The sequence below is a fragment of the Oryzias latipes genome, chromosome 10, assembly GCF_002234675.1.
Source record: "Oryzias latipes chromosome 10, ASM223467v1".
Lineage (NCBI taxonomy): Eukaryota > Metazoa > Chordata > Actinopteri > Beloniformes > Adrianichthyidae > Oryzias > Oryzias latipes.
This window is the reverse complement of record NC_019868.2, coordinates 22543213-22568665: the sequence shown is the minus strand read 5'-3', so window position 1 is coordinate 22568665 and position 25453 is coordinate 22543213. Positions and strand designations below refer to the sequence as shown.

General features: G+C 37.3%; 1 protein-coding gene across 1 annotated transcript in view; it reads right to left on the bottom strand.

Annotated features, from left to right (window-relative positions):
* The window catches only part of tenm1 (teneurin transmembrane protein 1), a 212672-nt gene that overhangs the window by 47405 nt on the left and 139814 nt on the right, over window positions 1-25453 (bottom strand). Inside the window, exons 18-22 of the mRNA XM_011480413.3 lie at window positions 25134-25419; window positions 18793-18936; window positions 17889-18141; window positions 17205-17225; window positions 8277-8509 (exon numbers count right to left, since the gene is read on the bottom strand). Coding sequence (XP_011478715.1) covers window positions 8277-8509; window positions 17205-17225; window positions 17889-18141; window positions 18793-18936; window positions 25134-25419 — 937 coding nt within the window. The remainder of the gene's footprint in view (window positions 1-8276; window positions 8510-17204; window positions 17226-17888; window positions 18142-18792; window positions 18937-25133; window positions 25420-25453) is intronic.

The window sequence follows — 25453 nt, the reverse complement described above, 5'->3', positions numbered from 1 at the left end:
AGCAACACCGTCAAGAAAGAAGTTGATAGCTTTAAGTCTGTCAGCTGACACACTGCCACCACATTTAAGTCTTTATTTACGTCTGGAACCAGGACATCTTGAGGACTGGCCTTAATGGGGCAGGAAAACATAGACTTTTCTTTTTGGCTATTCTTTTTCATTAGAAGAAAAGACCAAATACTCACCATCACACATTCAGTTGTTTGGCTGATCTACAGCCTATAGCCTCCCTGAGATTTTTAAAATCAGTGGCTGCGCCTTCTCACTGTTCAATTTTACAACTGTTAATGAGTTTATCTTCTTTGGTTTTGCACTGTAGTCTTTTTTTCCCTTAAAATACACTTACTTTATGGTGTTTTGCTCGCTTTGTTTGGTTTGCAGTATTTGTTTTTTTTTTTTTTTTGTGGTCCCACTGTAAGGACCCATACCTAGAATCCCTGGCAAGCCCCTTCATTGCAGACAGATCAAAGTTCTCTTGTTTGGGCCACACGAAACTTAAAATGAGCTTTCACAAATGCCAAATCAAGCAGACCGCTTTCCTCCAAACCAGAATCAGCTTGTTTACGTTGATCGCATAAACTGTTAAAGAGTTACGTTATTTCAAAGAGTATGTGTTATTTAGGTGTCTCCTGCGACATCTCCACAGTTTAGGGTTAAGTAGATAAGTGAGGACAAGGGTGTTATTCAGTTAGTTGTTTTAAATCAAATATGATGGGATATGCAGTAACATGGTCTCACCTTAACCCAATTATGCCTGTTGTCGCAAATATGTGACAAACCACTTTGGCTCCAAAATTACCTAAATGTAGCATCTGCTTTAGAGCAAAAGCATACATATATTTTTTTTTATAGTTGTTCTCATAATAATAATTCTCAACAAAAAACATCTCTGAAAAAGAAAAAAAGTCAAACACAAAAAACCTTTTACTTATTTTATCCTGTTTTAATGCAGTTGATCCAGATTTTTAGACAGTAATCATCTGTACCACACAGAGGCCATACTTTTTCACTTCAGTTTACAGATTTTGCAGCAAACACCCACAAGAGTGGAGAGATTTGACTATTTTAAAAAACTTTTTACTAATTAAAACTGCAAAATAAAAGCCCACCTCTAGGTCATTTAGGTACATTGAATGAAGATTTATTATGCTCCTTCTCTCTAGAGTCTGGCTTTGGGTAAAGGAGACAAAGGACAAAAAACTCACAGAGGGGCCTCCTTTCAGCATCGAGGACCTTGTCTATGAAACAGCCTCTCTGAAGATCTCATCTACTGTGCAGAGTTTTTATTAAAAAATGTTAAAGTCTTCTTTCTATTGTTGCACAGTGTTCCTATTTATCATTTTTAGGTTACATTGTTTACTTTATCATCCCAAATATAATGAGCAATTACCAATTTTTGATTTTGATTTGAATTTTGATTTGAAATGGTTTATTTCAAGCAATCAAATAGAAATAATACACAAAAACAATATAATCATCAGTTATACATTCATACAGTAACTAATCAAACTTAGGATAATTAGACATAATTAATAAATATTGCTTGAAAGGGAGTGGAAAGAAGCGAATTTATATAATCCCACCCCGTTATACTATAACCATTTTATTACATGATTTATCAATATCCGGTTCCCAGTTTTTATCAGACAGAATTAACAATCATAAGGTATCAATAAAGCACATGCCAAAGATGAATTACTTAAGTACTACGTCAAAAATAACTATTTTAGAAATCAACATGGCAAATGCAGATCAATCATCTGAAATATATGCAGATTATGTTACTTATAAAAGCCATTCATATGAATAAAACATAATACTATATCAGTTAAGTAGACACAACACTGTTTCAGGAATTTTCATAGCAAAATTTCATCAAGTATCAAAAGTTAAAACATGTGCAAAATTATGCTACATTAGGAAAGATTTTTGAATCAATTCATCAATTTTAGGAGAAAGTGAAGTAATATCATCAAAAGTCAATCAATTTCACAATTTTCAATAAGTGATTAATCATTTGTTTTACTTTTTTTAAATATTTTTTTGTATTTTTATTTAATTTTTATTTAAAAAAAAAAAAAAAAAATTATAATAAAGAAATGCTGTAGGGGAAGAGTAAAAAGGGTCCATAAACTGTCGATTGTCCAAGGTTGGTATTTCTTCTTTTACTGATAACAGCTGATCTCCTGGGTTCAAAACAGAGTTTATAGTTCTCTTCGATGTTATGTCTGCAGACATTAGATTCAGACATTGCAGACATTAGATCAGGTTGCTGATGCTATGTATGTTTTTAATATTTCTAACTATAATTGCATTTTAGAACAAGTGTTTTTGTTTACCGATTAATGCCTTAATAACAGCATTTCAGATCTTTTTCCTCTCATATTTACCTATTTATTCTAAACATGTTTTTTCCTTTAATTTTGACACTAATCTTTTTTTTTTTCTTTGCTACTCGGTAATCAAAGTGTGTTGATGTGTGTGTGTGATAGGTGTGTTTGTGTGAGTTTGTATATTTGTTTTAGTGGTAAACTTTCTGTGTGAATCGTTTTTTTTTAATGTTGATGGGTGCTTGTCAAACTGAGATGGAATATTTTATGTATTGCAGTGCTAAAATTTGATTAAAGTTTTGCTTCTGCTAGAACAAATAGTAGTTTTGGGAACCTTTTTGATAATTTAACCCAAAATATCTAAATCACACATGGCTGTGTTTCTCTAAAAAGGGTCATTATGTTTGCTCTGATTGATTTATCACATTTATTGTATATACCTTGTTCAGTGGTTGTAGAAAAGAAAAAACATGATGTTTTAAGTATTGTTTCAGTCATGTATTCTTGGTTTTTGTCATGTCATTTTGTGTCCTTCCCCCAGTCAGTAACACCAGGTTCAAGCTGATGATCATCCACAGCTGTCTCCATGCCCGGTAATTACCCTCACTGTATTTAAGAGTCTGGTTTTCAGCTCATCTGCTTTGTCACTCTATTGTATCTCCCTTATGCTTTTGTCTTACTAAAGTGTATTTATTATTAAATTTTCAAGTTTCAGACACAAGCTTACCATATCTCCTATATTTTTGGGCTTTATATAACCAGTTTCAGAGACAGGGCTGCATTATAGTGACACCCAAGTGATACTTTTAGATCCAGAACGGTTAGAAAAATCTTCTGAGAAAATTATTCAGATTAAAATGGTGCCGCAGCATATAAAGAATTATATTTAAGGCAATTGTAGCCCAAATTTTGTGAGCGTAATACATCTTTCTAAAAGAAAAAAATATTTGTTTATAAATTAACTTGAATGTGCATCTTTAAAAAAACAAAAACATGATTAATATCTAGAAGTAAACAGCAGCAAAGCTTAAAATAAATGTCCATATTTGATTTTTTTTTTTTAAATAACAAAAGTCTTTTGGATGCTCTTCCTGGTGGAATTAACCCTTCTTGGGCTTAACCCTTATAATACCAATTTTATACAGGCAAGAAGGTTTGTTGGTGATTTGAAATTATTAGGAAACCTACCAACCATTCTCATCAGTCATAGTATGTAAATGTGTTTAGTCCAGTCCTGTCAGGTACAGCAGTTGTGTCTTGACATTTGCCTTTTTATCACTTTTCTCTGATGTTAAAACATCACAAATGAATAGTTAAGTTATCACTCAAGTGGTTTTATGCTTGTCCTCTCACCTCCCTGTCCTGCCCAGAGGATAAGCATAAATGAATAAAGCTTAGCTTTTGACACAAAAGAGGTTTACTTGATGTATCAGCTTAACTTAGCTGTCACCAAAAGGCCAACGTCTAATACTCTGCTGCTGCTGCTGCTCAAAGACATGGCTAAACTCCTGGATTTTGATTCTTTGAAGAGTTGCTCTGTACATGAACGGCATGATACAAATAAGGCTGCTTTGGCACACAAACACTTTTGAACGTGAATAAATAATCCCCTAAACTGAACAGGTCCCCTTCCTATACTGTGTAGAGTTGTTTTTAATTGTGGAAGTGACTTTCTAAAAAATAACCCAAAATAGAAAAAATCCATAAAGTAGTCATGTTTGTTTTATTTTATTTGTCTATTTGCTTGTTTGTTTATTGTATTTATTTATTTTCAACTTGCTCAGCAGAGCAAACAAGAGAGCTGATGGCATCTTATGCTGGACAGATTTTGCTGTAAAAATCGGAGGATTTGCATATTCAGACACATGAAGTATATTTGTATAAACCCCTTTTGTATTTGAGGCTAAACTTCATTTATATTAATTTTATTTGGATATTTCTTATTGAACTGGACCAGAAAAGAGAAGAAAGAGTCATCTTTATTTTTATTTTTTTCAATTATTGTAGATTTTTTTTTAAGGATACAAAACCCCTCACTATAAAATTTATAAAATGTTCTTAGACAGACATTCAATTTTTTGTACATAATTTTTTACTTGTTTTTATGAATGTCAAACATTTGTAGAAAAAGAAAAATCCAGTTTTACATAAAATGAAAACAAAGATCTTTTGGCAATTCATTTTTATGTAAGTTTTGCAAGCTGAACGAATTCTATACAGGAGACGATGTACGGAGAAGATTGGTTGAGAGTGGTCTACAGCCCATCTGGATTCAGAATAAGATGCATTTAAAAAATAAAAAAATGGAAAATTATGCAAGAAAAATTTAGCAAAACAACAAGGTTGCGAAAGGTTAACCACGTTAAAAAGAAGGACCACTTGTACTAACACTATCCCAGAAGATATTACATAAAAATTCAAAAAGGACACCAATACTAAAACAACTGATGATTTCAGTAGCTTGCCTAAAATTTTAAAACTAGCAAATCAACCTGCATCCTGTAAACTGCATTTTTCTTTTTCACTCTACACGGTCTTTTCTGTAAAATATTGCAAACTCATTTTGGTGTGTTTTATTCACAAAGACATTTCAACGTGAGCTTTTTGCAGGATTGCTCAACTTGCATTTGAAAAAGTGGCTGCTGTGACTTCACCATGACATCACAACAACATGAATAGAACTCTAATTAGTCCAACTCGTGCTTTGAAGTGGACAGATAGAAGAATTGTCAATGGGGATGACAAACATTCATGAAAAGGGGGAAACGGCATATTCTAAAGAAAGGGGCTTTTTTGTTTTTGTTCAACTTTACATTTTTTGTAAAAATTCCCCAGAGATGCTACAGAAAAACACTGGTGCATCCATCATCAATGAACACTTAATTCTGTTGAAGCATTTGAAGGGTACAGGGGTTCTAGAACTGGAACATCTGAATGATCTGCTACCACTATAATCAGCTTTATTAGTCACACCTATGATTTTTCCTCCCACCACACTTCAAAGTGTTTTCAGGAGAAAAGGTCTTGCAGCACATAGCGCATTATCGTCTTTTTTTTGGATTTCTAGTGTTCCGGCATTAATCTTAGAAGTAAAATTAGGTAATTATCTGTAGATGTGACTTCGACAATCAGCAATAATCACCTAAATTAGACAACTATAGAATGGATAAAAAACTTGCTCCTTGGTTGAGCTAATTTATGTTGAGAAATGCTGATGGCAAACTCAAGAGAAAGGGCATGAGCAGCGTGAATCCATCAATCTATCCCAGCTAGCGGAGAATGTGATGGTTTGTTTTTTGTGAGGAGTGCACAGTTGGAACTTTAAACCAATTAAGCATTATTTTACAGCCCCTTGATAGCTCAATGCTGAGGGCTGACACAGCAAGCTCTGCTTTACCAATTCAACAATCAAACAAGGCCTTAAATGAATTGTCACATTTAAATGTAGTCAAAACATTCCTTCACCATCAAACATTAAAGCAAGAGAAGAAATTACTTTATGGCAAATGTGGATCACGCATCTACAGAACCATTGCACAGTCGGCAGTGCAGTTAAAAAAATACACTCGAGCACAATGGATCTATACTATAATTGACTTGTTTGTCAAAAGATAAATGCAAGATAATTGTCCAACTGGGTTTAGTATAATTTACTATTTGCACAAAATACCAAATGCACTGAATGGGTGTGGTGAAAAAATACTCGGTTTATGCAGCTTTTCCTGTGTTGCTCTCTTCATCTGTCACACCATTGTGTAGAGGCTTACAAACAGAAAATGCGGACCCTTTGTTGTTCTTTGTTTAGCTGACAACACTGCCGTTTTGTGTGACAGGGAAGAGTAGGAATAGCAGGACAGGGATATAACATGTCTGGCGCCTGCCAATAACTCCAACTATTTACTACTTTGCTGACCTACAAGAAAAAAACATGCTTCTGTTAAAGGTCCACATGTTAGTCCTCTTATTCATGGATGTAAAAGATACAGATACACAACAGACAATTCAATCTAGTATTGATAATAACAGCAGTATTAGTTAAAAGCCAATATATAAACAATATTATGTTGCTAAAAATGTATAAAACTGATTGGTAATAGTAAATGGCATATACTTATATTGCACATTACTACTTCCTTAGGAGACCCAAAGTGCTTTACAGTCACAGTACCAATTCTCCCTGTATACTCACATTCACACACTGATGGCAGCAACCTTGGTGCTAACCTTAAACTACTAGGAGAAATGTGAGGTTCAATGTCTTGCCCAAGGACACTTAGACACATGGGTGGGCAGGGCGGTAACCGAATCTGCGATCTTCCCATCAGAGGTCGACCACTTTACCTCTGCACTACGACTGCCTGGAAGTACTTGTTTTTTTAGCAAACTTTGTCAGTTTCTCTTTCTTTTGTGCTCTTTACTGTCTTTACCTTTTTGTTCGCATACATATGATGCAAACAAGTAGACGTCTAATCACAAGCTTACTTCTTCCTAAGTCAGGTCAGTCACAAGTGGCTGAAGGTGAACCACAGTAAGGGATGTATCATTGAACATATGATAACCACGCGATAAAAGAACTAGTCCATGTATCAAGATGATGTGTGTTGAATCCTGTGAGGAAGAAAAATACACACTCCTGTTATTTATTGATAAGGACATTCACTGCCTCACTTCAGAAAACACATTTTCCAACCTTTTTGTATAATGCAGCTCCTCACATTCCGACTGCGGGCTGTTTCTGTTCTCCTCATAAAACCACCTACTGCTTGGTTTACTTCAGCTCTTTGCCCTCCTGAATAGACCGTGTCCCTTGACACTTCCCTGAACCACATCAGGGTTAGTCAACTGTTTTCAACTTATAAAGGAGATCGGACAACATTTCACACTAGTAAAACAAATCGGAGCATCTGAGAAAACAAACCTTGTTTTCGCAACAACCAGCGCATTAAATAATCTCACAATGAAGCAGCAACTTATTCAAAGCGACAGTCCATAAAAAAGTATGTTAACCTTAAGACGGATCGTCATGACTTTGTTGGGAATGACATTTAAAGCGGGCTACAATACCGAAGGAAGGGCAAAAGCACATCATTCAATGCAATATGCAAGAAGCACTTTATGATTCTGGTAGCTTTCAATCTTTCTGAGTCATGATTCTCCAGATAAAAAGGTTTCTGGTCATGACCCTCTTTACTCTATCTGACCCTTCTCTGAACAACCTGACATCCATTAAAAAATCACTGATTTTCATCCTTTCTGTATAATGAAAACTCAAATATAAGGTACAGGCGACACAATTAGATATTTTTGAAACGTTTTATATCTCTACCACTAATATCTGACAACCCCCACAAAGTATTGTGTGACCCTGTTTGGGGTTGAGGCCTCTGGGTTGATAATCGCTGATCTGATAAGGGATTTTTACACCTTTGATGCAAGAGGAAATGAAGCAACAATAAAATGAGCAAGGCCAATGCTAAGTTGAGACACAATATTGTCATCTGATAACAGATCACACGGATTTGTCGAATAAATCACCACTTTTCAATTACTACACTTTCAGGAGAAAAAGGCTGAAGCACATAGAGTGCAGCGCAGATAATGCCAGGGTTATAAATGTCCTGTTTTATGAGATCAAGAGAGCAGCTTTGAGTGTTGCACGTCAACTCAAAATGTTGCACTTGGTTAAGGATGAAAGGGTTAGGTGGGGAGCAGACCGTATGAAACATTAATGCAGTGATCTGTCCTTCGCCGAGTTAACCACTGTCTTGGCCTACAGCTGGGTATTGTTAATATAGCTAAACACTGATCCACAACTGCTAATCACAAACCTGTAAGTGTTGCCTGAAGGGATGATAAATGTAGCCCACACTGTTGGCAACACGGAGCAGAAGCTGTGACCTCACTGAGCGAATGAGATCCTGGGATGTGCTGAGTGTTATATCCTACCTCGGGGGTTATTGAGTGCGGCTTCAGTGGCCTTCCTTCCTTCTCCGCAGTGGCTCTGATCGAAAGGCAGACACTGCTCTCCCGTCCCAGCTACAACCTCAAGGTTTCGCGATGGATCTTTCGGCTGACCGAGGTTCCTGACTCTGTAAACTCTTCGGCTGCTGGTGTCGGACACGTACAAGACTTCCCCCACAGGATCCATTGCCAGATAGTACTTGTGAGCAGGACTAGTGCTATTGGGAAAAAAAAAAAAAAAAACATAAAAAAACAGAAGCATCTTTGATGATGACATTTTAATGCTTCTCACTGAAAACTGTCAATTTGTGAATACTAAAAAAATTTTTTTTTAAGAAATTCACTGTTTTGTTTGCTCTATAAATTTGCAATTTTAATATATGGTAATAGATTGTGTTCCTCAAGAAAATTAAGACTTTATTTGTTAATTTAATCAATTTTATGCGCATCTAATAGGCTTTATAGCATTGTTTAGCTTTATTAAAATTATTTCTGAGAGTTTTAGGGATTGTTTAATAACATTTTTCCATAAGGCTTAAACTTCAGTAACTTGCTTCAGTTCTCAGAATTCACAAACATATTTTAAGAATGCATTATTTTTACTGTTATTTATATATTTATTTTTTCCTCTTAGCCAGTATCACTGCAGAAAAATTGGCTCAATCCTATAATCTATAAAAAAAAATTCAGACAAAACTATCAGCTCTTGGATAGTTTTATTTATTTATTTATTTTTAAAGCAAACAGGTCAGCCAATCGGATAGCACAAGAATATATTACTGCCTGGTGGAACAAAAAGATTAAAAAGAAAAGAGATACTGTTTTTTTTTTTTTTTATTAGACTTGGAAAAAGTTTTATTAATTTTAGAAAAGTATAAAATCACTCCTTTTTCTGAGCCAACAAAGAGGTATGATCAATACACAGTAAAATGAATCATGAAAACAATACTCTAAAAATCAGAAAACCGGTTCTTTTAATAAATATTTTGTCTTTTGTTCTGATTTTAGAAGAGAGAACCACTATAATCAGTGTTTTATGTGCACCTGCTTTCCTTTGTCTTTCCCTTGGGAGTTCTGTTAAAACTCAGTCATGGATCAACAATGCAAAACAAAAAAGAAACAAGGTAATTCTCCCACTAACTAAACTAAGTGCTTTGCAAAGTAACAGAATTAACAAAGGATAATGTAATGGATAAAAAAATACTGAAGCCAAATTTCCTTGGAACAGCTTGTTGTAATGTTTAATGAAACTCCTGTGGTGTTTAACCTACTTTTTTTTTGATCAACCTTGCAGCCTCACTTTTCTCTGGCTCAAGAGATGCCTCTTACCCCTATACGGTGAATTAAAGGCCGACTTCAGGGCCCACAGCACAGCAGGCACCTTTTGTACGGTCAAATGTTATCTTAACGTCTATTCTCCTGTGCTTTCAGATGTATGTTTTATGGCTCTTCATTGCTGTGGCTTGCAGACCTTTTTTTACACGGGTTAGTGTGTTTAGCTCTGGAACGCTTTGATTTTCTTCTGATTTTACAGTTCTTATCATTTGATCCAGGATAGCAGTTCAAGAGCACAATTGAGCGTTGGTGCATTGGTATTGTGGTCTATAGCTCTATAAAATGAGCTGTTTTCAAAAAGAACTGAAACTTTCAAAGTGCAAAAAAAAAGACTTTTTTTTCTACTGGTGTAAACTCTGGAAAACCTTTCTCTTCTGAAATATTTGTACAGTAAAGGTGCAGAACAAATGAAACTCAATTAACTTAATCAGAAATGTCTTTTAAAGAATGAACTGGGACACACGACAAATTATTTTGTATGGAATGCTTAAGCTGCTCCAGATGTGTCCAAATTGATTATATTGGTGTCATAAGGACAAACTCACACATTTCAGGCCTTTTATACAATTTCTGTCTTAACTAGACCTAGAATGAATATCTGAATAAATATGTAAACAAGACATCTGTCCATGTTTAAATGTCTTTAGCCCAACAATTGAACGATCGGTTAGAAATGTCTTTGTCAGGAACATCAGCTTTTAATTGAAATAAAGTTTGTGAACTTCTAATAGCCTGACTGACTGCAGCAAACATTTGGTGTTTTTATCACAGGAGTGCTTTTTTAGATAAAAGTGGTGATGTCTGCTAAAAGTATCCAAAAAAATACAATCTTGTAAGGTTACTTTTTATTTGCTGCCATAATTTTATCCTGAGAACTGCATATTCTGATACAACATGAAAGCAGCCTGATCTATTCATGTGTCGTTACTGTCAGCTGTGTCCTTTAGGATCTTTATAGACACTTGTAAAATGTTCTCTCGTGTTTTAGGCTCTGTACATGTTTCTGGTTTGTGTAAAAGCAACCTTTTCAATGCTCTTATCAAACACATTTGATTTTTTCAATTTATTTTTTATTATTTATTTTTAATGATAATCAAATGTTATGTTGTGGATATTGGTATTATTTACATCCTTCAATTATGATAAAACATTGACTTTATTTTTTCATGTCCAACCTACTTAAGCACTGGTATGCATTATTATCACTTAGGTTCAGACTATGTCCAAACCCACTAACAAATAAGAAAAAATCTGGTAAAATACCGGGTCAGGGTCACACAGTGCTGTAGGAAAAATGTCTTATCCGAGTCTACAAAGAGCTTCTAAGTTTTTATGTGCCAAGGAAGTTGCAAAATAATTCAGTTTTCAGGCTTTTGTTGAAGACTGCAAATGAGGCTGCTGTGCGTGCAGGTCATTCCACCAATGTGAGCCCAGAGAGCTGAAAGGTTTAGCGTCTTATCTTTTGCCATGTGGTGCAGGAACCAGCAGACGTCTGTCATTTGGAGAGAGTAAGTGTGTGTGCAGGAGTGTGGACCTGGACCAGACTGTTCTGTTACAGGGGGTTGTGGAGTTAACCACATGGCAAGTGTCTGTAACGTATTTGGCACACTTAGAAGCCTTAATCTCTTTCAAAAAATGACTGTGCGCATTGCATGGAGTACCTTATATGGATTAATTCTTATAGAGCTCTCTGATCTTGATTTTGAGTGGTACATGTTGCTCTGTCAAAAAAATGTCGTCGGTTCTTTTCTTTTAGTTTGAGTTTGGCCTCTAGGTGGAGCTCGTGCTATAGCATTACGTTATTCCAAAAGATTTTAGCAAATTACTGTGCTTTAGATTACAAATTGCTACCTAAAAAAATATTTTTTTCTTAAAAGTTTGGAAAATTTCTTCCTGTGAATATATAAAGGTGTTCATTTAGTCAGCAATGTATGTTTAGGTCAACCGAGCATTAGCATAAGCCGTCCTATGGGAAATTCCATTATACCCTAGCATCAAGCTAGCGGACTTTGGTTTTACTGCTGTTATTGTTTGAATCACACCTTGTATTTTGTAAACTCTCTAGCAGTTTTATAGTTATACACTGATTGTTTCAAAGCTTGATCCCGCAAAATTTCACAGACTCTCACAAGAGTAAGGTTAGGTCACTGGAAAAGGAAAAGCATAATCGATCTCTGCTTTTATGGATCGATTATTGATCTGTCAAGCTCAATTCAGATCAATAATCAATTAATCGTTTTTATCAACCCACTATGTAGTCGTAAAGGAATTCAGACACAACCAGACAGTTTTTTGGAAGTTATAGATATTGTGAATGGACTGACGTGTTGTGGAGTGGAACTGTGTTTTTCTTTATTGTTCCAAGGCTGGGGGTTTGCACATTTTCTTTTATTTTATCGATATCAGTCTTTTTTTGTTTTTGATGCATTAAAAACAAGGTTTGGAGTCATAGGTATTGCGAACACATGGCTAATGCGCAGCATGTTGCAAACAAGTTCTATAAAGAACAAAGTAAAAAAGGTCTGACTGGCCAAAAGACTCTTGTTTCGCTTAATGTGCCTTATTATTCGGTGCGCCAACTATGTGCCATACGTTTGAAAAAAAGGACCATTTATTCATCGAAGATGCACCTTATAATCCAGTGTGCCCTATAGTGCAGAAAATACAGCATTTTAAATCTGATTCTATCAGAAACCATTAGAAAAACTTGGAAAGTTATACATCCGTTTATTAAGCAAAGGGAGGGTTCTTTTTGGCTGCACAAATTGTGTGAATTGTTTTTGTCCTTATATTTTGCACTTACTTCATACATTCTGTTAATTTGTTTTAGAATTATACTAAATAAAATGGAGCAAACAAGAGTTAATATTCTAGGCTCCTAGTACAGTAAACTGCCTTTAGCAGAGAAATGTGTATTGATGGAAGGAACAATCAAGTTTTGTCCTTTTTTGGAGAGTTGATGTTTATGGCGTTTAGTCAGTTTGGATTTTTCACACCTTGTTTAAGGTAATCACCGTTCCAGCTGCTTGTTTAGGCAGCACCGTGAGTCAGTACATCAATTTTTTTGCAACTTATTCTGTCAGATTCTGTTCTCACTTTTTGTTTCTATTATCATGTTTAAGTACAGACGCAGACGTCTCTAAATAGAACTCCTTATTTTTATTTTTATTTTTTTTTAGCTACATCCAAGACTTTTCCAAAAGGAGCAGCAGGTGTGGTGCTCAAACTGAACCAGGTGTGAACAGTTAAAATGACAACATAAAAAAAAGACAGAAAACCAGAATAAACAAGATGAAAAACCAGAATGCAACATAAAAAACAAAACAAGAACAAAAAGTTTCCAATCATATGGTGTTTTTTTTGTTTTTGTCGCCGTTAGAGCTTCATCTTTACAGAAACACAGGACATCACTTAGCCATCTCTGCTAAAATGCAGAGAGAAGCCTTGCAGATCCTAATGATAAAATTCCTTTGATACTGCAAAGCCGCTGCGTTACAGAGACCTGAACGCGACCATCACAGGAATAAGAAAGGGAATGGAAATTTTGCACAGAGAACACAGTTGCTACCTGAGTTCTAAGCAATTAATTTTGTTCTGTGAAATGCACTGTCGGCTTCCTGCCAATTAAACTAAAAGGAATCCTGTTAAGACACTGCTTTTTTTTTGGGGGGGGGGGGGGGGGGGGGCAGATCAATAATAAATAAATAAATAAATAAATAAAAAAGAGACAAATATACAAAACCGAGAAACATTCTTTGCTCTTGCTTTTGCAACTTTTTTTCCTCAATTTAAATATCCTTCTGTGCTGCATACAATGCGTTTCTGAACTTTCTTTAGACTAAATACTTTCAAATTGTTCAACTCTATTCCCTTTTGTTGCAATAAAAAAACATATTATTTTTGACTTTTGCCTGAACTGTGACACGACCCAGAAAGAGTAGACGGCTACATAAGAAAGGGTGCTGTCATTCATCTAGTCTATTAAGTGCATAACTGTTTACTGTGCTCGGCACTGAACTGCACATGCATAATTTAAACTCCATCCTTTGAGACTTATTCACCGACTTTGAGAACTGCACCATGAATTTTTTTTTTTTTTCCCCGGGCCTCTTAAAACCACCTCAAAAACGGCGCATGCAGCTGATTACAAATCACTTCTCTTGCCCGTTTTCACCAGTTAGATGCTCAGACTTCTGAATGCATTCATCCGGCGGAAGTGAACAACAGTCATTTCACAAACAATCCCACCCCAGCCGCCCTTGCTCCAAACAAAATAACAAAACAATGATCCCGGTTGATAGATGGAGTGATCGGACTGTCACTCTGAATCAACCGTGTGGGCTCCCACATAATTTAGTTGAAGACTTCCTTTCGGTATTTGCTTCACTCCCCAGTCAAACTAGGGGAAAGACTATAGCAAGTGGTTTCACAGGGAAGATTGTCTCCCCTCAGTGCACCTTGTTTTGAAGCCTTTTTGCCTGAGAGGGACTTTGCTGAGGAACAATGCATAGTGAAAAGCTTTGAAAGCTGAATATGAATGAATTATTAATGCATTTGACTTAGGAGAACAATAGTCTAGAACAGAAGAGCAACACTAACATACTGCTAACAGCAAAAAGCTGCTTTAAAAATAAAAAGGAGAATGAAGTGGCAACTAAAGGAGAAACCTCCAGGGTGAAGAAGAAAGAGGAACCTAAGTGCCTTAAGAGGAAACCAGTTCATGCGTCCTCATCCTGTGATTCCAGACTTCAATTCTTCAAGGCTGAATTCAAGGGCTCGTACACTACAGCACTGGCACTACAATGAATTAAAGCGGTGATCATATATATTTTTGCAGATAATCACAATCATTGTGTCTCTTTTAATGGTCAGGTTTTTGTAAACCAAACCATGTAGTTTTGAGTGGCATCCTAAAATATGCTACTTTGATCATTTTTTAGTTTTTAAATTAAAGCTTTTTAAGAGAATAATAAATAAACTAAACAAACAGACAATACGTACGTAATTTTAGTTACATGAAGAAATCATTAATCACGAATAATATGATGTTAAAAACAGAGAGAAAAAAATACACAAGTGGTTATAAGAGTGTTTTGCAAGTTCAACTGTCAGGACTGTACACCAATATGCAAAGGGACAGTCCAACTTCTTGACAAAAGAAATGACTAAAAATACAAGACACACAAGCAGATATAAAAAAATGACCTTTTCCCTTCCTGCTTCCCATGCAAATGTGATCTTGCACTGCTTTTTAGACCAGCCTTGGTCATTGCTACCGCTCTGTTAAAATCCATTCCTATAGCTTTGGCATTCCCTCCTCTTCTTTTCCATCCAGTCCAACAAAAAAGCAATTACAAATATAATTCATATAAATAAAATTTAGTCTAAATTACAAAAGGGGTTTATTCAAATATACACCTTGTGTGTCAGAAGATTTATAACCCCATGTTGTGACGGTAAAATATGTCCAACAAAAGAGGCCTTTTGCTCTTATCTGTTTGCTCAGCTGTTGGACAGGACAAGTTTGAAAAAGAAGGAAAAAAAAGAAATAAAATGCTTAGTAATAATAAAAACATACTTTATGTTAAATCTCTCTACCCCTCAGTATATGTACGTGTTTAAGGTGAATCTATGTTTAAACATTTAGAGGAGTTGTTATTAGCTTTGCGTATGTATATATTTTAGAGGATTTTTCAATAGGGGCTGCACGGTGGCGCAGTGGTTAGCACTCTCGCCTCGCAGGGAGGCCCTGGTTCAGATGGGTTCTTTCTGCGTGGAGTTTGGATGTTATCCCCGTGCACTCGTGGGTTTTCTCCTGCCACTCTGGCTCCCTCCTACAGTCCAAAAACATGCTTTATAGGTGAAATGATTACTCTGTGTGAGTGTGCGTGCTTGTGTGCCCTGTGATAGACTAGCGATCTGTGCAGGATTTACCCCGCCTTCGCCCAACAGTCGCCAGGTCAGGCTCCCTCAACCCTGTGACCCCTAAAGTGATATACCTGTTTAAATTATGGATGGATACATTTTTTAAATTGTAAAATTACACCTCATAATTTAATGTTCTAAAAAAAAATGGTCATCCTTTAACAGGGTTGTAAATGACTCAGACTATTGTTTTTTGTTTTGATTATTTCATTTTTAATTACTGTCTGACTGTATACATCTGTACTCAAAATAGGTAAACAAGTAAACAGTGGAGGGTATGGAGTGCTTAAAGTTAAAGATGTTTGTTTTTTTATCTGCAGAGAACTATTAAAGTAATGGTTTTTTAACCAGTTTTCGTATTCAATTAGTTTTCCTACTGTCTTTTATAAAATTAGTTTACCTGTCTATTTTAAACCTTTCAGCTCAGAAATTGCTTTTTGAAACTGCTTTATAAAATCCAGGTCAACTTGACATATCTCTATGATTTAAAAAAACATTAACAATACAAAAACCAAAGGTGTTGCAAGAAAGAAGATTGCATTTCCCGAATTACTTCCACACAGTCCATTTTCTCCTTTGGGTCAATTTGACCCAAACTACCACAGAAGGGAAACAATAAAATAAGCTGAAAACATGAAAATAAAAAAACCTTAGTTTAACCATACTAAATAAGTTGCAATACAAGAACTATAATTGTATACTTTTTTTGGAGATCTGGGTCCTATTGACCCGATCTGTAAAAGTAAAGCTGATTTTTCTTTTTTATAAGCTTCTATTTAAAAAAATCTTCCAATCTCATTCTTTCAGCAACACAGCAGTTTCTCTGTTTATTTCTAATCTGAAGTATCCTGCTGAGACAGAAGTAGCTTCGCTTGATGAACATCAGCCTAAAAGAAAGAAATGACCGACACCAGTTTACATGGTTTCAACGCACGAAGACATATTTACGCAGGACCATTCAGCACGGCTCTAAACAGTACCGGGTTATCTCTATGTGGCCTGATACTTCGGCATGTCGGAGATACAATATTTTGAAAAATCCAGTGTTTTGAAATCGGATAAACCCTCCCTCTCTCCCACAAACGCCCAGAAGCGCACACAAAATCGGCTCAATATAACCCGTAATTGTGTCACAGACAGACACGCCAACAACACGTGCACTCAGACACACACACACACACACATGCACACACAAACCCTATAACATCTGTCTAATCTTTTGTCAAACATGGTGTACAGAGCTCATACCACCATCGAGGCTCGGGGCCAGGGATGATGGTGAAGCCATTCCCATCCCTGGGCTTTTAGCTCTGCTCAGAAAGTGAGTGAACCAATGCATCGCCCAAACAGAATTTCAGTAATCCTCTGGAAAAAAAAAATGAAATCCTTGACATTTTGGCTTATTTCCCATTTTTACATTCAATATTGGCTCGTGGAAATAAGGGCTTGATGGATCTGACTGCAATCTGAGTGAGTGTGAAGATTGTTGTTGTGCAGACGGTTTGTGACAGTCAGGTCAATGCAATTTATTTGGAATTGTAGATTTTTTTATGCTGTGAAGCATAAAACCTGCGCTGTCTTTGCTCCTGATATGTTTTTGCATGTGTGTCATTGGAGAGATTTGTGAGGAAGGCGGTAATGAGTAGTTCTCACCTGTGTCTGGTGTCCCGGTTCCTGAGAGTAGGCCATTAAGGGGTGTTTGGGGGGGGAAAGGAAGACAATAACAATTATTTATGGTGCAGACACATCTGTCCCAACTTTTTCAAGGCTAAAATCAGTTTTTTTTTTTCTCAAGATGTGTGTGACTTTGATGACTGTATTGTTTCACATTAAATATTAACTTAAACAGGAAGCTTTTTGACGTTCCCTCCCGGAGGAAAGGGAAGTATCGAATAGAGACACAGTGAAACCAGAAATATCAGTCAGGGATGCAATAATGACGGCAAATGCAAAGAGTAAAGTTACATAAAAGGGGAGAACACTCTACAGGACAAATGATTGTGCAATCCCATTGAGATTCTACGCTTGAGAAAATACAGAAATAGAGATGGTAGTGCCTGCAGCGGAGCGCCAGATTTCGTTGTCATAATCCACAGATAAAAAGTATCTTTGTTTCACAGCAAGGCTGCTCTCACATCCTAAAGAGGTAGATTAGACCCTGTGATGTGGGAATCTCACATCTTCTGCCTTTGCTTAGACACCAAATTCAGAGTAGCCTATTCCCACAAGATCAAACGGATCCCAAGCACAGCCAACGCCAAGATACCCAGATTATGTTTGCAACAATGATCTGCTCACTCCTGTCAGAATCGTTTCAGACGAGTCTATGACCCTCACTTCAGTTCCAGTATGGTCCTGGTGTATCCATCAGGATAGACCCTGCGGATGAAGTTAAAGTCCCCGATGTAAAGGGAGCCGTCGGGGCCGCAGGCCAGAGCCACAGGAGCGAACAGCATCATGTCCCGGGCCGGGCCGTTGCAGCTGGGGCCGCAGGGTACACTTCGGTAGAAGCCGTTCCCCATGACGGTGCTGATGACCGGGGGCTGCTGGGATAGGAAGAGGTTTTCTCCATTTCCTTTGTGAAGGATTCCTGTGGAAAGAGCAGCACAATAAATCTTTAAAAGCCCTCGGAACACATTGTTTCAGTCAGTGGGCTCCCAGGAGGAAATGCAATGCTTTTTTTTTTTCTACTACGCTAAAGCTGAACAACAATGGTAATTTCACACGCCACCATTATTTATTTATATACCTATTCATTGTACTAACTTCTACCGTTGAGCACCGATAACAGGAGAAATTTGTATCAAAAAAAGGCATCTTACTTCATATATCAACAATCTAAATCAATGTGTTTTACGTTTAACTGTAATGCCAATGAAGCACCTTTCTTCAAATGTAACAGATCCTGTATATTCTAATGAGGCCAAACATTTTTCTGTCCTTAACTATTAAAACTTAAACTTTCGAATATACCCACATTGTGCCATTCACCACGAATCAGAAAATGTGGTACCACTGTAGCTGACACAAACGTGGCACAGAACCTGCGATCGCATCTGTACGTCAACTTAACACTAAAACTATGCCGCACACAACATGCCCTGCATGTTGTGTGCGGCATAGTTTTAGTGTTAAGTTGACGTACAGTTCCAGTTAACTCAGCCTGCTCCATCAAATTAAATTAGACTTCAAATCTTCAAATTCTGTTGCATTTTATTTTACTTGACACTGCAGAGCTTACCACTCTGGATGTTTAGGGCATGGTGCTTGTCCAGAGACCAGCCTCCCAGGTGGGACGGCACCAGTTCGAATCCCTGCATCAGGGCTGTCCTCCTCTCCCAGTGGATGACCCCGGGACATGACTCGTACTCATAACCGACTGAGACTGAAATGCATACACATGGACTGAGTTACTTTGTGCTTTAAGACCTGCTGTGTTTGACACCACAGTGTCCAATGAAAGTGCATGAAGTAATACCTGACAAAAGCCAAGTTCCCCTTTTTTTCTCAGAACTAGGATAAATTGGATTAAAGACCAGCAGCAAGTCCTCATCAGTGTGTGTTTCTGAGAGGGATCAGTGAGGAGGGGAGGTGTAATCAGGAGGAGCCTGTCTTCTTGAAGGAGCCCTAGAATTAGCTGCCTGGCCTTTAAGTGATAATGATACGCTGTACAGCTTTCCACCACAACTAATGGTTGTTACCCCCCCCCCCCCCTTATTTTATTTATTTCTTTATTTATTTGTTGACTTTGCTGAGGTAATTACTTTTCTAGAGTAATTTACCACTTCAAACACAATATTTGGCAACAGGTAACAAAACCATGGAGGCCCTCAAACAGTTGAAACAAAATCAGATATTTGGGTCATTCAGCTCCACGCATTTTCATGCACAAAGAAGTCCATGGAGAAAAGGAATAAATCATTTTAAGAAAGAAAAAAGAAAAAAAAAATCATTACTCTATTCTAAAAGCTGGAATAATCTCCTCATTAAACATTATGGAGTATTTTGCTCCACAAATGTGTTTCAGTGGAGTGCTTTGACATGTAGAAATATTACTTTTGGTCAAAGTTTTGTGTAATTATATCCGTTTATTAAGCAAAGGGGGTAAAAATGGACTTAGTTTTGATTTTATACCCATTTTCATCTGCTTTTAGCTGCTCATAACTGAAAAGGTTCATAATAAGTTCTTTTGAAGCCAATTTTTGCATCCATGTAAAAACCTGCTGCAACACCAAACCCACCATGAGATTTCCCCTGGTGGAGCCAGCTATGCAGAAACTATTTGGCTGTTAAACGAGCATCCGAGTGGGAGGGTTCTTCTCTCACACCTGGAGCATGCAACATTAAGCAAACTTCCTCCTGCCAAATTTAAAGCCCTAATTTTCCTTTAAACAAAGCAGGTTCAACAAACAAAAACGGTAACTGAGCTATAGATCTAATAAGTGTGTTTCCCCCACCAAACAATAGAAGCAACAAAACATCAGTGATGTGGGGAAACTGAGGTCTAAGTGTTTGTAGGTGTGCCTTGCTTGCAAATTCATATAGCTACAATTATTGCAGGATCTACAGTGTTTCTTAAAAATCCATCATTTCAGGAAAATAATTTTTGGGAAAGTTTCAGAAAACCTGTCTGTCATCATAAAGCTGGTGCTTCTTATTTAGCTTATACAAGACATTAATGATTTCTCAAAGTTTACTTGACATTGTACATGGTGTGTCACACTAATGGGGTCATATAGCAACAAAACTATTTTGTACTAGAACATGCTAATATCAGGGATTAGGTTTGCATCTTTGATACCAAATCCTGGTTTTTATAAAAACAGAAAAACAAACAAACATTGGTTTTAAGCAATATTAACTTAAAAGGCCTAATAAGGATTCATATAATTCTTAGATCCATTATCACATTTTTTATTTATTTTACCCCTGTAATATAACAATTTCTTACTGCTTAAGCTATATTTAAGCCATTTTTCGCCCATATCAAAAAACCTCTGTTTTCTAGCCCAAAGGTTCTGCAGCGGTTTATTAGAGATTTGCCTCTGAGCTGCGGGTGGGACTTTTGGCATGGAGCAATACCGCTTCCCCTCTTCATTGATGAGAGCTCTCTGTTTACATGCACTGCTGATAGCTTATAGCCCCTCAGCAATATTGGAGCTATCCAAAGCTTAACACTCCAGCTCGGTGCCTGAGGTCAGCTGATCAGCTTCTCCTTCAGGTACTGAGGTGTAAAGGTCAGGAAGTGAACAACCTTTTTCTATCTGTGCTTCTAAGCTTTGTATTTATTAAATTTGTTTTAAACATTTTTATTATGTTTAGCTTAGACTTTTTTCAGTTTTAATTGTGTTCCATTGTCTTATAAATAAATATGATGATGATAATGAAAACAAAGACGTACATTGTCATGGTGCATCAGAATAGAGCAGAGCAGGGAGCCAGTATATTTTCTACATTACAAACCACTTTTTTCTGTCTGCTCTTCATTCAGAATGATTTGAATAAAGAAATAGCCAGAAATGTAATTTTTAACCTAATTTTCTTAATATGTGTAAATCATCATCAGAAAACTACCACAAGAACAAGTTAAAACCACCAAAAAAACAAAATTTCCGTCAAAAATGTGAAATCCTGATGATTTTGAAGGATCAAAGAATAATCTTAGCATGTTTTTTCTGAACTGTGTTTCATGACAAGACATGACAAGACAGACAAGCCCTGCTTGGAGGAACATCAGAGTGGCTTTGATCTGAAATCATCACAGATATCCATTTCAGTCTGTTTAGTATTTGACTCTAAACTTTTATCCAAACTCTCTGGATGATCTAACAGTTTTAACTAAAATTGTGGTCAAAATATGCCAATATTGTATGCACTGGTTGAATTAAATGCAACTGCACATGACTAGTAACAGGCAGCATGCTGTTATAGTGGCAGAGATGAGAGCAAACCAAAAATGTGTCACAGCCTAAAAGCAGGTGGACCCCAAAAGTCCATCAGATATTTGTCATGGAAAGCAGCAGCAGCTGCTGCATTTGTCACACTGTGTGAATGTAAGCACAGCGCAATTAAAACACCGCGTCAAACAGTCTTTGACACTTTTGAAAATGATTCAGTGCTGTGTAAATGAAAATAACTGCAGACTCTGGAGTGACAAACACTTGACACACTTGGTATAAAAGCCACAGAGGAGCGGTTGTCGCTGTCAATCACCACTGGTGCTGATCTCTCTTTACCTTTCCTTGCTGTAGACCTAAGAGTCAGTCTGCGTAATGATGAACGCTCAAGGGAGCCGAGTCAGCGCAGAAAGGCAGGAATATGCAAGTGGGTGAGGGTTCACAACATTTAAAACAAAAAACTAAAATAAAAAAGGGTCGGGAGATTCCTCTTTTCACAGCAGAAAGCCAGCAGCCACACAAAAGCCCACCCCGAGTGTGTAATCAATACAGTGATTGGGGAGGGAAAAATAATGGGTAATTTGGAGCTTTGGGGATTCAGAGGGAGAAAAAGAGCCTCATACTGATGGATAAAAGTTCTTTCCACACAAACTGTCTTTAAAGATCATTCAAAGGCTCCATTTGTTTTAATTTTGTGTGTTTTTAGCTCTTTTAACTCTGTCGTTTTCTTTCTTCCCCCCTTTCTTTGAACTCCACATGAATAACTGAGAGGCTTGTGATGCTCACTAAGACAGACAGGACATAAAAAAGATATTTGAATATAAAAAGCAGTGTATTAGTACATTGTCATCTCTGCCATTAAAGCCACTTTGCGTCGTCTTTAAGAAGAACCCATTTCCCGACGAGGAAAACGGCTCGTTCCTGTGAAAATCTATTAGAAAAAAATTACCATAAATAGGTTTTCATGTTTTTCCAAAGCAAAATAAAGCCAACTAAATAGAACGACATTTGGTCCATTTTCTTTCAAAAGAAAATGGACAAAACAATCTCTAAGGAGAGCGCCAGAGTTTAGAGGCAACTCCACAGCCAAATAATACAGTGGTGCAGCTGTGTTACACATGAACGACACTGTGCGCATAGACACAATCGCACAAACAATACAAAAGCGGACTATAGTACATAAATGCACATTCAATATCTCACAGGTGAAAGCTTTCATTCCCTCCCGCTAAGGCCTCAGGCAATGTGTTCACCCCGGCAAACAGAGCATGGGCTCCTTGCTTTGCTTTTCACTCTTTGCCGATGTCGGTGTGCATGAACACGTGCAATTGTTTTTCTAGCTCTCTGCGCTTTTGTGTGAGGCCAAGACAGTCTGTGTCATTGTTCCAACAAAGGGCAAGGAAGTACGAAGGAATGGAGAGGATCAGGAGACATGGCGGATAGAGAGAGGAGAATTGAAAAAAAAAAAGGGCAGAGTGAAACGGAGGGGCGAGGCGACATGGGAGATCCGACGAAATGTATGAAATAACTAGCAGGGGCGAGAAGAAAGAGTTCAGGACAGGACAGGAACAGGGGAAACTCTGAGGTTGAAGGACGTAGTGATTTAGAAGAGCAGGGTAAATAATAAAAGAAGATTTGAATTGTGAAAAGGTGAAAAGATCAGACAGAGAGCTGGGCTTGGCAAAATACAGCCCCAGCTGATAAAGAAGGATCAGAAGGGGGCAGAAACAGCCCAGGGATGGAAAAATGCAATCTTTTTTGAGAGACCATTCACTCCAGAGGAACAAACCTAGTAAGCCTGATGTTAGTGTTAATGGAAAGCTCTTGCAGCTGTTTGTTTGCAGTCTTCAAAGTGAAAATATAATTTTTTCTGCCCTAAAATTAATTGCATTGGGTTGGCTACGGTGTAAAATAAGGCCATTTGAGAAGTACGGTAACCACAGTCCCCATTCCTTAAAAAAAGATTGTCTGTATTTGTATTTAGTATATGCAGACTTTTTCCTCACAGAGACAGCCTTCAAACCCATTTCAAACTGCCATCTCTCTGTCACTGCAGATGATATTTTTACTGTCAATCACTCCAGAGTACAGATTTAGAGCTTTCCATTTTTCCCCTTCTCCTCCTCTCACAACATTAGTCCTTCCTGCTGTCAGAGCCAAAGGTTCCAGAGCAGCGGTGCCGCATCTAAACTGCTTCTTCACACTTCTGCATGATTCACTTCACACCACATGTACCACATGCTCTGAATTCCTTGTGATATTTTAATTATAGTGGGAATTTTTGCTCGCCTTTGAGTAAATCAGCACTTGTCAAGCCACCATTAAAGAAACTAAGCTGCAATAATTATTTGTTAAGAGGCAATATCCAATCCTCCATTTCTTAGAGGGAGTCCGCCTGTTAACAGTTGGCCGGCTATGTAGTGAGTGGTCAATTACACAATGACTTCCAATCTGGCTTCTGTGCAAGTCTCAGTAATCAAACAGCTCCTCGCCGACTTAACAGTTAAAAAGGATGATGAAAAACTCGTGTTGTTGGATTTAAGGACTGTGGCGATCGCAATCGATTACATCACATCACGTAATTGGCTCTGTGAGGAGCGGTGTAAGTGGGTGGAAACACCTCTGAAGTTCTCCAACGCCTTCTAATAAAAGTAGTTTGCCTCCAAGAGAAGGAAATCCCATTTTGAGCAGCAGATTTTGTTGTGAGACAGTAAGAACCTGTGTCCTTACTATGATTTGTTTTTATAAAAATGATAAAAAAAATTGTGTCTTTAACATGTTCTTGTGGCATGTTACTGATGATGGGGGGTTATTTATTAAGAAAATGAGGCTTAAAATTAAATTTCTGATTATTTTTTTCTTATTTAAACCATTGTGAATCTGAAGCAGATGAAAAAAATGCAGTTAGAAAAAGAGCTTATTTGTGATGCAGAAAACAAACTCCCAGCTCCGCTCTGCAATGGGGAAGAGAAGGGGGGCGGAGTTTCTCTGTGTCAACAGTTTAGAGGTAAATTTTTTATTAAACTACTGCCACTCTGCAGAAATTGTCACTATGGGGACGCTTTTAACGTAGCTCAGAAGATGATCAGAGTGGTACTTTAATGGTTTGTGATAAAGGTCAGATTTCTCAGAATACAGGACACTCAGATTTCTCTGTGATTCCTCTCACCACACGAGGCAAAGCAAGGCCATTGGTTTCCCGGCTCAAGTTTCGAATTATTATGATGCCCTTAAGAGTACTAATCGTCTCAACAAACTCAGGGCAAAAGCATAAACAAAAACGTTAAGCTACTTTAGTCATAAATGCCCTGAAATGAAATGCTCAGATACGAGGCTGTTTTGTCATTATCAGGATTTTCATGTTAATTGAAAATTTAACATAAATGAATGAAATTATTGGGCTTCTTTTTCCTCTGGGCTTTAGTTCTTATTAAAAACATTTATTTTTCATGTTCCACTAAGCTTTTGTAGATTTTTTACATGTTGTTTTCTGAAAATTACATGAAAAACATTTTTTTCCTTCATTTTTTTTTTTTTAAAGTTTGTCTATATGAAGGAGAACAGCACGTTTTCTTTACAAATTCAAAGGATTTTCAATGTGCATGCTAGGTTTTTTTGTTGTTGCTTAAAGACAAAACTTAGAATTTCTTTAAAAGTGAGTAATGGAACTTCAGAATCCACCCACCAGCTGCGTAAGTGAGGCCGTGGACCTCCTGCCCGTACACATCCGTCTTGTTCCAGACCAGCCTGTGAACCAGACCAGGCCCTGCCGGATACCACCGCTGGTACAGCCTTCCTTGTACAGATGCACGGACATGAACCTTAGACAGACCGCCCAGGGGGGAAACGGGAGATGACGGAGACGGAGGTGTGAGGAGGATTCGCAGCAGGGAGAGGTAACCTGCAGCGCGGGTGCTCAGGTAGTTGAGTCTCACAAAAGCTCCGGGGATGGAAACTTCCTCCTGAACCGCCTGGGGAGAGAAAGATAGAGAGCAGAGTGAGACT